The following is a 12,587-nucleotide window of genomic DNA, read 5'->3' on the forward strand; positions in this document are numbered from 1 at the left end:
TGATAAAGACTAAATTTAGAATAGAAAAGGGAACTGAACTGGGAAGAACAGACTTGAGAAAGGATAAACAGGGACATTAAATGTACTAGAGCAGGTGGGGCGCAGTGGCTCACGCCTGTAATCCCAGCACTTTGTGAGGCTGAGGTGGGCGGATCATCTGAGGTCAGGAGTTTTAGACCAGACTGGTTAAGATGGTGAAACCCCATTTCTACTAAAAATACAAAAAATTAGTCAGGTATGGCGGTGCATGCCTGTAATCCCAGCTACTTGGGAGGCTGAGGCAGGGGAATCACTTGAACTCGGGAGGTGGAGGTTGCAGTGAGCCAAGATCCTGCCATTGCACTCCAGCGTGGTCAACAAGAACAAAACTCCATCTCAAAAAAAAAAAATGTACTCAAGTAATTTTGAAGCTCTTAAGCTGAATGATGAATACACACATATTCATTGTATTGGGCTCCATGCCTTGTTACTAGGAAAAGGGGTATCTCACTGAGCTCTGATGTGGGGAGGGGCAGGCAGACAGAGGCAGAGGGGTTAAAAAAGGCTTTTGAGGACACATCGCCTGCACTGAAACCAGAAGAACTAGCAGGCAGCAACCAGGCCAAGAAAGCTGGGCTGAAGGACATGTTCAGGGATCTAGGGGCAAAAAAAGTTTCTTGACAGAGGCAACAAGGGCTATGGCTTGAAGGCAGGAGGTAGTATGAGAAGTCAAGTATCAATGCTTTGATAATTATATCAAGGCATTATAATAACAGGACAAAGTGTTAATTTGACTCCAACCCAGCTATATACTAAAAGCTAGTACAAACATGCTAATGCAACAGTGAACATATATTTAGGGGGGGCAAAAAAAACTAAGGGGGAGAAAGACTCATCAACAAAGGAACCAAAGCAAATATCCAGCTAAATAATCCCTAGGTTTTTATTAATTTATTTTTATTAATTTCCAACTAATACAGCTATAACATTTTAAAAATTAAATACTATGCTGCAAGAAAAATGAGAACTAAAGAATTCATAAAAATACAATGTCAAAGGTCAGATATTTTGAATTACATAATGTTGATAAATTCTAAGACAGTATCATGAGTGGCACTGTAGTGAAATGAGGACATTGACAAAAACTGGGCCTGCTGATGTAGAAACATTAGGAGAGACATCAAAGCCATGTGCGATAAGGAGGTATTGGATTTAAAAATGTGGCTCCTGGCAGTGCAATGGGAACAAAGGTCCTCAACGCGCCTTCATAAACAATGATAGTTCTAAGAGGGGCTTTCAAAACAAGGATTGACAAGATGATCCCCAAAGTATCCGAGTTGGGGAAAGAGGAGGATTTAGACAAACAAAAGACTCCATGACCAATTCATGCCCAGGGTGAAGAGGGTGACAGTCCAGCATGGGGAACAGGCTTGGCCCACATTGTCAACAGGCCGTAATACTGCTCATGACCCCAAACCAAATGACTTTGAGACACTGAGGGACAGTTCAAGAGTAGATCACACACCCAGTTTTTCATTCAGTACACACTTGGTGCCTACTGCATTCCAGCACAGAGCCAGGCCTGGAGAAGTGTCAGGGAAGCCCTCAGAAAAGGCTCCCATTCTCATGGAATTTACAATCCAGTGAGGTGAACAGAAGTACAGGATGTTATAACATAGTGTAATAAGCATTATGATAGAGGACGTACAGGGAATATCTAGGAGGACACCAGACAGGTTCTAATAAAGCAAATATTGAACTAGAGCAATCAGTGACTAGACAATATAGTAATAGAAACTATCCAAACTGAAACAGAAAAAAAATCTAAGGAAAAGAATAAAAGTGAGTTTCAGTGAGCTACAGACAAATTCAGTGAGCTATGGGACAAAACGACCTGACATATGTAATTATAAGTGGAGTCCCTGAAGGAGAGGAGAGAAAAGGAGGACCATAAAAAGTATGTGAATAAACAATCACCAATAAAGTTTCAGGTTTGATGAAAACTATAAACCAAAGATCGAAGAAACTCAATGAATCCCAAATACAATAAACATGATGGCATATCATAATCAAATTTTTCAAAAATAGTGATAAGAAAAAAAAAGCTAAAAAGCAGCAAAGAAAAAAGACACATTATATAAAGATAGTGATGACAGACTTCCTATCAAACAATGTGAGAAGAAAGTAACATCTTCAAAATACTGAGAAAGAAACAACTTTTGAGAATTTTATACCATACAAAAATAACTTTCAAAAACCAAAGGTGAGGGTTGGGCATGGTGGCTCAGGTCTGTAATCCCAGAACTTTGGGAGGCTGAGGCAGGCAGAGGGCTTGAGCTCAGGAGTTCAAGACCAGTCTGGGAAACATGGTGAAACCCTATCTCTACAAAAAATACAAAAATTAGCCGGGCACAGTGGTACGCACCTGTAGTCCCAGCTACTCAGGAGGCTGAGGCAGGAGGATCACTTGCGTCTGGGAGACAGAGGTTGCCATGAGCTGAGATCACACCACTGCACTCCAGCATGGGTGACAGGCGTGAAACCCTGTCTCAAAACAAATACACCCAAAACAAAAAACAAAACCAAAGGTGAAATAAAGACATTTCCAGACCTACAGAAGCCAGGGGGATTCATCAATGGCAGACCTACAACACAGGATATGTTAAAGGATGTCCTTTAGGCAGAAGGAAAATGATGTCAACAAGAAATCTGGTTGTAAACAGGGAAAATGAGAGCACTGGAAACAGTAACTACCTGGGTAGATAGATAGGGTTTTTCTTATTAATTATTGAAATCTATGTTGCCCAGGCTAATCTTGAACTCCTGGCTAAAAGGATACAGGATAGCAAGACCTCATCTCTAAAAAAAATTAAGAAGTTAGGCAGGCACAGTAGCACACATCTGTGGTCATAGCTACTCTGGAGGATGAGGCAAAATGATCACTTAAGCCCAGAAATTGAAGGCTGCAGTTAGCCATGATTACACCACTACACTCCAGTGTGGATAAGAGTGAGACCCTGTGTCTAAAAAGAGAGAGACAGAGAGACACAGACACAGACACAGACACACACGCACACACACACACAGTTTAAAAGTAAAAGAATAGAAAATACTGGCTGGGTGTGGTGGCTCACGCCTGTAATCCCAGCATTTTGGGAGGCTGAGGTGGGTGGATCATGAGGTCAGGAGATTGAGACCATCCTGGCCAACATGGTGAAACCCCATCTCAACTAAAATACAAAAAAATAGTGGGGCATGGTGGTGCATGCCTGTAGTCTCAGCTACTCAGGAAGCTGAGGCAGGGGAATCACTTGATCCTGGGAGGTGAAGATTGCAGTGAACCAAGATCACACCACTACACTCCACCATGGCAACAGAGTGAGACACTGTCTCAAAAAAAAAAAAAAAAAAAAGAGAGAGGCCAGGTGTGGTTACTTAATGCCTGTAATCCCAGCACTTTGGGAGGCCGAGGCAGGTGGATCACAGGTTCAGGAGTTCGAGATCAGCCTCATGATCTCGGTTTAGGCAAAAGTTTCTTAGATACAATATCAAAAGCATGATACATGTAAGAACTTGTTGATAAATCAGAATTCATTAACACTTAAAACTTCTGCTCTTCAAAAGATGGTGTCAAAAGAATGAGAAGACAAGCACAGGTTGGAAGAAAACATCTGCCAAGCATATACCTGATAAAGAACTTCTATCTAGAATATATACTGTACTCTCAAAACTCAATAAGAAAATAAGCAGTCCCCTTAAAATATGCAGATCTGACTAGATGCTTCACTGAAAAAGAAAAATGAATGGCAAATTAGCACATGTAAGGACTCTCTCCAGTAGTCATTAGGGTAATACAATTAAAACTGGCCTAAAACTGCAGTAAGAAACCACACAATACATCTATCAGAATGGCTCGAATTAGAAAGACTGGCCATATCAAATGCTGCTGGAAGTGTAAAAGAATAGTAATTCACTGCTGGTAGGAATGTCAAATGGTAGAACCACTTTGGAAAAACAGTTTGGCAGTTGCTTAAAAGGTGAAACCCACACCTACTATTCGACCTAGCTACTTGACTCCTTGGTATTTACCCAAGGGAAAAAAAAGTATATATCCATATAAGGATGTGCAGTTGTTGGGATTTGCTTGGGATGGCTGGCAAAATATTAGGGAAATATTAGGGAAAGTTAGAAGATTATAGTCTCAAACCTTTTTGAAGGTTGAAAGGTTTTAATAGAATGGGCTGAAGGCAGCCAGTTCATTATGTTAAACTTTAAGTCATAGGGTAAAAGATTAGGATAATAAAAACTTCCCCAGTTAAGTCTGTTTACCCCACATTCCTTTGTCTCTGTTTACTCATGTAAACTCTGTGCTGGATGACCCTCTTGGGGGGAGGTTGAAGGGGAATTACCTGTTAATGGTGTTTATTCGGGGCCCTGGAACCAAGACCTTTTATCATTTGTAAAACCACTCTTTTAACTATGTTAATTATCCACAAGTGTGTTGACTTAGAACTTCTGTTATTAAATCCATACTGAATAAATGTGAGGAGCAGCAGCAAGTGGTGGCTGGTTGGCTGCAATCACCCTCTGAAAGCAGCTGACGACCAGCCCTCGCCCACTCAGATTCACCGTATTCTGGTGTGTGTGAGTGCATTTTATTCATCCGTCGTTGAGTCAGGGTCTGCAGGACAGACCTCCGCAGGTGGTGATCAACGTCTCACGTGGTGACTGCAATGTGACACTTGTCACAGCTGGCGCCCAAACGGGGACCCACCGATGTGACACTCGTCATATGCAGTGAATGTATGTGGTAATATCCCAAACTGAATAATATCCCCAAACTGGAAACAACCCAAATACTGATCGACAGATGAATTTATAAACAACGTGGGCTACACAGATTCAATGGGATACCACCAAGCAACAAAAAGAAATGAGCTACTGAAACACAGACCAACGTGGCTGAAGCTCACAGTAACAGCAGTGTGAAAGGAGCCCTGAAAGGAGTCTGTGCTGCGTGGCTCCATTCACATAGGTTTCCAGAAAGTGCAAACTAATCTATATGGCAAACAGCAAGTCAGTGGTTGCCAAGCACGTGGGTAAAGGTTGACAGGTAGGGAGGGAGGTATTACAGAGAGACACAAGGATACTTTCACACAACTGGTAGCAATGACTCTTTTTTTCTTCTTTTTTTTAAATCTCCATATAAAGATCCAGAAGCAATAACTTTCTCTTGAGGGTGGGGGTGTGTGTGAGAAAATTAGCTTTCTGAAAATATTGAAAACCAGCTATAACCTATATATATATTTTTTTTTGAGATGGTGTCTCACTCTGTCACCAGGCTGGAGTGCAGTGGTGTGATCTCGGCTCACTGTAACCTCCTTCTCTTAGACTCAAGCAATCCTCCCACTTTGGCTTCTTGAGTGGCTGGAACCATAGGTGTGCACACCATGCCCAGCTAATTTTCTGTATTTTTGGTAGAGATGGGGTTTCACCATGTTGCCCAGGCTGGTTTTGAACCCCTGAGCTCAAGAGATCTGCCTGCCTTGGCCTCCCAAAGTGCTGGGATTATAGACATGAACCATTGCGTCTGGCCTGATTTTTTTTTTTTTTTAAGAGACAAGGTCTTGCTCTGTCACCCAGGGTGAAGTGCTGTGGTGTGATCACAACTTGCTTCAGCCTGGAACTTTTGGGCTCAAGTGATCCTCCTGCCTCAGCCTCCCTCCCAAGTAGCTACCACGCTCAGCTAATTTAAAGTATTTTAACATTTACGTAGAGATAGGGTCTTGCTATGCTGCCCAGGCTAATAATCTGATTTAAAAAAATATTAGTCAACTGTATTTTGTGCACTTTAAGCAAAAAAAAGAGAAAGTAATTGAAATTCTAGCCATTTTATGGAATTATCATGTACCCTACATAGTATTTTCTTAAATAATACTAGATTCAAGTTTTATGTGTGAGAAAGTAAAGGACAAATGTTCTATGAGAAAACAGAGGTGAGTATTTAAATAATCTTGGAGCTAAGGGCAGCCTGTCTAAGATGACACTAAGATAGAAACAATAAGGGATGTTGGTACAGGGGAAAGTCAACATAAAGATTGGAAAAGCTCTGCCACACATTTCTCAGGGCAGAGACAGGAGCTGAGAGCATTTTGGAAGGCAATTTAATAAATGCTATTAAAAGTAAAAATGTAATATCCTCTGTACCCAGTACAGTAATTATTAATTCCATATCTGAAAATCTGTCCCACAAAAATACAAGTACCAATACAATAGGACATACATGCATGGTGTTCATTGCAGCTTTACTCTTAGAGGGCAACAGCACAACATACCCACGTGTGGAACACACACAGCTAGAGCGGGACAGGGCTCTGTCTGGTGAGCTGCAGGGAGTCCCACAAGCTGTTGCTGAGAGCAAAAAGCAAGAGGCAGGAAAGGAAAATTCTAAATGTGTAAAATAAATAATGACAAAGTTAGTACATGTCTCTGTGTGTATATGTACAGATACATATGGGCCTGTATGAGATTATATAATAAGTCAGAAGGAAAATATGCATATATAAGCTCTAGGCTGCTATTATGGGCTACCAAGAGCACTGGGATTGAGGATGGAGGGCTGAGGTATGTGGGTGTGAGAGGAGTGTCTACAATAAAAACAGCATATATAATATGATCCCATTTATGTAAATATGTGTGTGCATAAAGAGATAAATTAGAGGATGGTCACCAAAATGTTAATGATGGCTATAGCGAGGATATGGAGTTTTGAGTGACTTTTTACTTTTTATTTGCATTTTTATATATTGTTTGAATTCTTTAGAAATATCATGTTATTTGTATAATTTTAAAAAGCCATTTTAAGTATGGCAAACCAGAATATATATCTTAAAAAGTAAAGGCAAAAGAAAACTGGAGAAAAATAATTCAACATTTTATAAAGGGTTAATCTTTATTATATAAAGAGCTTTTCCATATCCATAGGAAAAAATAAACATCCTCCAGAGAAATGGGCAAATGACAGGAACTGGCAATTCAAAGAAGAATAATTGCTTTATGTAGTCAACCTCACCAAATATTTAAAGAAATGGAAATTGAAAAAATGAGTCAGGAAAGTAACCAAAATGAAAACTCCTTGTGTTGGCAAGGATTAGGAGACCAAGCATTTCACACGCTATGTGGTGGGAATGTTATTTTTGGTGAGGAGGCTAATTTGGCAATGTAAAGCCTTAAAAATACATATACACTGTGACTTAGAAATTCTATCTCTAGGAAATTATGCTACAGAAATCAACAGAAAAAAAGTATCAAAAATGTTTATGGTATTGGTTATAGTATTGGTATTGCTATTGAAGTTGGTATGGTATTGCTAAGGTAAAGTACAAGTGTGTTTATGGTATCTCTATAAAGTAATTAAAACTGCAAACAATGTAAATGACCATCAATAGGGGTGGCCATTAAATGGAATACAATGCAGCTGTTAAAATGATGACACAGACTTCCAGGTCATGGCTGAATGCACATGTTTTGTTTATATCCTATCTTTCCAAACATTCAACTGAAATAACAGAAAAATAAACAGGTAAAATTAGAGCATCACTGAGAACCTGGGAGGAGTGCTACTTGCAAACCAGACTTTTAGAAACCTCTGGAAGAGAATAAAAGACAGCAAGAAATTAACTGAAAATGTAATGGAGAAAGAAACTTATAACTCTGTAAAAGCAAAAGCAAGGACTTCTACAAAAAGTTTATCAGCAGAATTCCTAAATAACTCCCAGATAAGAAGTATCAACTAAGAGAAAACTACAGCAGTTGTGGTTGGTTGAGAAATCAGCCCAAGGGCAGCGTGGCAGCAGCGCCTGCACTCAGAGGAGATGGCACTGGTGTTCACGTTGATATTGATGTTGGTATTGGTATTTGCATTAGTATTGCTACTACTACTACTCTTCACTAGATAAAGACCCCAGAAGAGCTCCCTAAAGTGTAAGGCAGAGACAGCTGGCAACCAAGAGCTGACTGACCAAGAGTGGACATCCTTTCACCCAAGAGGCCACAGGACGAGGGCAAACAGCCCATCCCAGCCTCTCTTCCTCTTCCCCACACAGTCCCTCTGCCTGCATGTACTCAGTACACCATCTATGCAAATGCCTGGATGAAGGCCTGACCATTAATGAAAGGAACCCATGGACAGACACAGGTTACAGAGGGAAGGGAAAGAGGACTAACATTTGCTTATTCTGTAAACCTCCACATACCTGTATTTATTTACCATGAATATATATTTTTATTTATATATATTAGTGTGTACTTAAATCATTCACGTATTTAATTCATATATTTAAATCTAAATACAGATTCAAATCAATATTTATTAATGTATAATGATATCAAGAGATGTTAAAAAAGCATGATATAAAATAGCATGGCTTTATTTTTATAGAAAAAATTGTATTTTATAAATATATGTGCTTAGCAAAAAGTGTGGAAAGGTAGACACCACAATTCTGCATGGTGGATAACAAGTGACTTTTTATTAGTTTTTATTTCTTTTCTGTATCTAAGAAACTTTTCTGTAATGAGAAAATGAGTCTTTTTTAGTTCAAAATATAGACTCATTTAAAAAGTTAATTGCTTTAAGTGTTATTAAAGCTGCATCATAAGTTCAAGGGCATTTACCGCTTTTTTTTTTTTTTCATCAGAGATACAGCTTCAACAAACACCAAAATCTGGAGCTGGTCATCATGGCGTCAGATACTTTAACACATTTCTGGAAATCAGAAATCACCTGCCTGGCACAAATCTGAAAAGGAAGAGGGGAGGGGTGCCCTTTTTGCCCTCATACTGGAGTGCATGGGTTTCTGGGTGTGAAGCCCTCCCTTGCTAACTCAGCACTTCATGAGAAGAGGACCCCACTATCTTGTCCTCCCACTCTGTTCTCAGAATAAACAGAATAAAACACAACATATCAGTATGAAGTCCCCTCTTGGAAACAGAAAGTGCACAGGCAAACACATATGGAGGCAAAACCTCAAAAGCAAGGTATGGAAAACGGCATTTGACAAAGACAGTTGTTTAAACAACTTACAGGATGTTTGGCTGAAAGTCTTCCAGTCACAGTTCCAGTCTGATTCCATGTAGAGGAAATGGAGCCCTTTATTAGTTAAGAAAAATCAGTGTAAACTCTGGCAATGCTATACGAGGTCAAGAATGAGGCAGAGCCTCCACCCACAACACACAACACTCGCTGCTCCTCCAGAGGCCAACAAGCAGCTGGCCCTAAACTTCCAACCCCGAAATGTCCTTGGGGTTACAAAGCTCCTGATGTGTGATCAGGGAAGGGTGAAGAAGGAAGCTTCCCCCATCCCATGTAGGAACTGCAGCAGGACTTGACATCACTTACAATCCTGTGCATGGGGAGAGGAAGGGCTGTTGGGCTGTGGGGAGCGTGGTGTGGGCTCAAGGTGGGGCTGTGCATAACATGTTCTGTCACTGGCTGTGTAAACTTGAATGAGTCAGAGAACATCCCTTGACTGCAGTCTTCTCAAGTCTGAACTAAAACAGTATCATCTTCCTCACACAAGTCCAGAACAGAGATGCAATAATGGATGTGAAAGCAGGCCAGCTAGAGCTTCCACATGAACAGAGGGTTCAAGGCATAATGTCAACCTATGCTGCAAGGAGACCTAAATAATACCAACAACATGGTTCACAGTTTCAAGAATATTAGATTATTTCATTATTTACTAAAATTACAAAGCTTCTGGCAGGGCGCAGTGGCTCAGGCCTATAATCCCAGCACTTTGGGAGGCTAAGGTAGGTGGATCATAAGGTCAAGAGATCGAGACCATCCTGGCCAACATGGTGAAACCCCGTCTCTCCTGAATACAAAAATTAGCAGGGCACAGTGGCACGTGCCTGTAATCCCAGCTACACAGGAGACTGAGGCAGGAGAATCGCTTGAACCTGGGAGGCAGAGGTTGCAGTGAGCCGAGATCGAGCCACTGCACTCCAGTCTGGACGACAGTGAGACTCCGTCTAAAAAAAAAAAAAAAAGAAAAAGACTACAAAGCTTCTGTATGTATCTGAACTCATACATAAACCACAGTCCTAACCATATTATTTTTCTGTAAAGCTTGTTACCTTTTTCATGCAAGCTAGTAATCCGTCTACAAAGGTTGCCTTGATCTTGTGAACCTAAGGTACGAAGACAAGAATAATCATTTTCTTTGTTTAAGTCTTTTTTTTTTTTTTTTCTGATAAGGAGTCTCGCTCTGTCACTTAGGCTGGAGTGCAGTGGCGTAATCTCAGTTTACTGCAACCTCCACCTCCTGGGTTCAAGCAATTCTTCTGCCTCAGCCTCCCAAGTAGCTGGGGTTACAGGCATGCGCCACCACACCCGGCTAATTTTTATATTTTCAGTAGAGATGGGGTTTCGCCATGTTGGCCAGGCTGGTTTCAAACCCGTGACTTCAGGCGATCTGCCCACCTCAGCCTCCCAAAGTGCTGGGATTTCAGGCATGAGCCACTGCACCTGGCCCGTTTCAGTCTTTAAACAGGAATGGTGTGAATGGTGTTTCACAGAGTGTCAGTCACGTGCTGCTACTGTCACCTTGGATGACTCCGGGAGGACCTGGAATGACCTTAGGATTAAATAACACTGACCCACAGAGAAAGATGTCATTCCACTCTAAAAATACATCTAATTCGGGTATATCTTTACCAGAAAAAAAAAAAAACATCTATTAATTCTAGAGTCATTCTAGATTTACAGGAAATTTGCAAAAATAAACAGATAAATACCCTGACGCAGTGTCTCCTGTGGTGGCCCCTTCACATCACTGCAGGGAGAAAGGGCCAGGCTGGAGCCAACTTGCTCCCTCATAGCTGCCAGGCCCTCAGGATACAGCAGGCCGCAGGCTTAGTGAATACTAGGACCTATGCTGTGGGTAGTGGCAAAAGCTAAAAACGTGGTTCACAACCAACAGAGAACTTCTGAAGGAAATGGCCGGTGTATGAACAGAGAAATGGGAAATAGCCAGGGAAGGGAAGGGGGCCGCTCATTAAATCCCTGATAAATGTAAATGCAAGACAGCAAAACACTGCTATGGTATAGCCTTGCCAGACCTAGAAGCCAGGAAGGGGGTTGTGGGAGAATTCTGGACTTGGTGCTGCTGGGCGTCTCATGCACACCGCTGTCACACAGCTGTGGTGTGCACCTGCTTCCTTCTGATTCTTCATTGTCTTCTTCCATTTATGACTCCTGAGGTTCATGAGTGGGGCTGATAGCAGACTTGGGTAAAATCACATTGCGGCACAAGTAAACGGTGCCAGTACAAGGTTAACCTGACAAAACTCTTCTCCTGAGAACAGTGGGAGGGCTGCTTCTGCCATTATGGATTTCCGTTGAAAGACACAGGGCCATATGGTTCCCCTTCAATACCCTTCACTTACAAAAAAGTTAACTTACCTGCCTGTATTCCAAAATTATCTTGGGTAATGGATGAAGATCTCGCAGAGCATTTAACTAAAAATGAAAATAAATACCACCAATATAATTCTTTCATTTTAACATCTTAAACACTTATTTTAATCTGGAGAAAGTCCTTGTAATAAATGGTCTAACTGAGCACATTTTTCAAAATAAAGATGCATAATAAACTCAAGTTTATCAAGTGTCTTAATCCTAACCCCTTACAAAACCATTCTGTTGTCTACATGGGCACTAAAAGCACCTCAGACAAGCTTGGAAATAAGATTCCTCTTGAGATTTAAATGATGAAATATAAATCTAGGGTAGGCAAAATCCTATGTCAGTGCCTACAAATGTGTAACTCGGTAACTGCATAATTTCAGGAAGGAGTAATGAATTATGAGTTTAAAAATTAACTTTAAAAATCAAAATATAACATACCTACAAGAAAGTACAAGATAAAAAAAGAAAGTACAAGACACTAAGAAAAGTTTGTTAATTATCACAAAGTGAACACATTTGTTAGCCACCAGCCACAGCAAGCAATGAAACATTCCAATTTCCCCAGTAGGTACTGGCTCCTTCCTCAGAGCTAACCACTACCTTGACTTCTGCTACCACAGGCTACCTGTTTCCTGTCCTTTGTTCAGTATTATTTTTTTAGGGCTCATCAATATATGAAGCAGTATTTCATTTATCTGCACTGCTGTGTAGTATTCAAGCATACGAATGTAGAACATTATCCATTCCACCTTTGATGAATATGTGTTTTTTTCCACCTTAGGGCTATTATGAATAATGCTGGTACAGAGATTTTAGTTAATATATGTCCACAGTTCTGTGGAATACATACATTAAAAAGTGTGAAATTGGCCAGGCGTGGTGGCTTAAGCCTGTAATCCCAGCACTTTGGGAGGCCAAGGCGGGTGGATCACGAGGTCAAGAGATCGAGACCATCCTGGTCAACATGGTGAAACCCCGTCTCTACTAAAAATGCAAAAAATTAGCTGGGCATGGTGGCGCGTGCCTGTAATCCCAGCGACTCAGGAGGCTGAGGCAGGAGAATTGCCTGAATCCAGGAGGCGGAGGTTGCGGTGAGTCGAGACCGCGCCATTGCACTCCAGCCTGGGTAACATGA

At 41.0% G+C, this 12,587-nt stretch overlaps 1 protein-coding gene across 3 annotated transcripts in view; it reads right to left on the reverse strand.

Moving 5' to 3' along the window:
- POLN (DNA polymerase nu) overlaps positions 1–12,587 on the reverse strand; it is a 146,246-nt gene that overhangs the window by 76,130 nt on the left and 57,529 nt on the right. For 2 of the 3 annotated variants that reach the window (XM_032253954.1, XM_032253953.1), the window contains exons 11-13: positions 11,447–11,503; positions 10,120–10,173; positions 9,065–9,130 (exon numbers count right to left, since the gene is read on the reverse strand). In XM_032253954.1, coding sequence (XP_032109845.1) covers positions 9,065–9,130; positions 10,120–10,173; positions 11,447–11,503 — 177 coding nt within the window. The remainder of the gene's footprint in view (positions 1–9,064; positions 9,131–10,119; positions 10,174–11,446; positions 11,504–12,587) is intronic. The other variant, XM_032253955.1, reaches the window with a different exon arrangement.

Source organism: Sapajus apella, unplaced genomic scaffold, assembly GCF_009761245.1.
Source record: "Sapajus apella isolate SASKATOON/1434 unplaced genomic scaffold, GSC_monkey_1.0 scaffold85, whole genome shotgun sequence".
Lineage (NCBI taxonomy): Eukaryota > Metazoa > Chordata > Mammalia > Primates > Cebidae > Sapajus > Sapajus apella.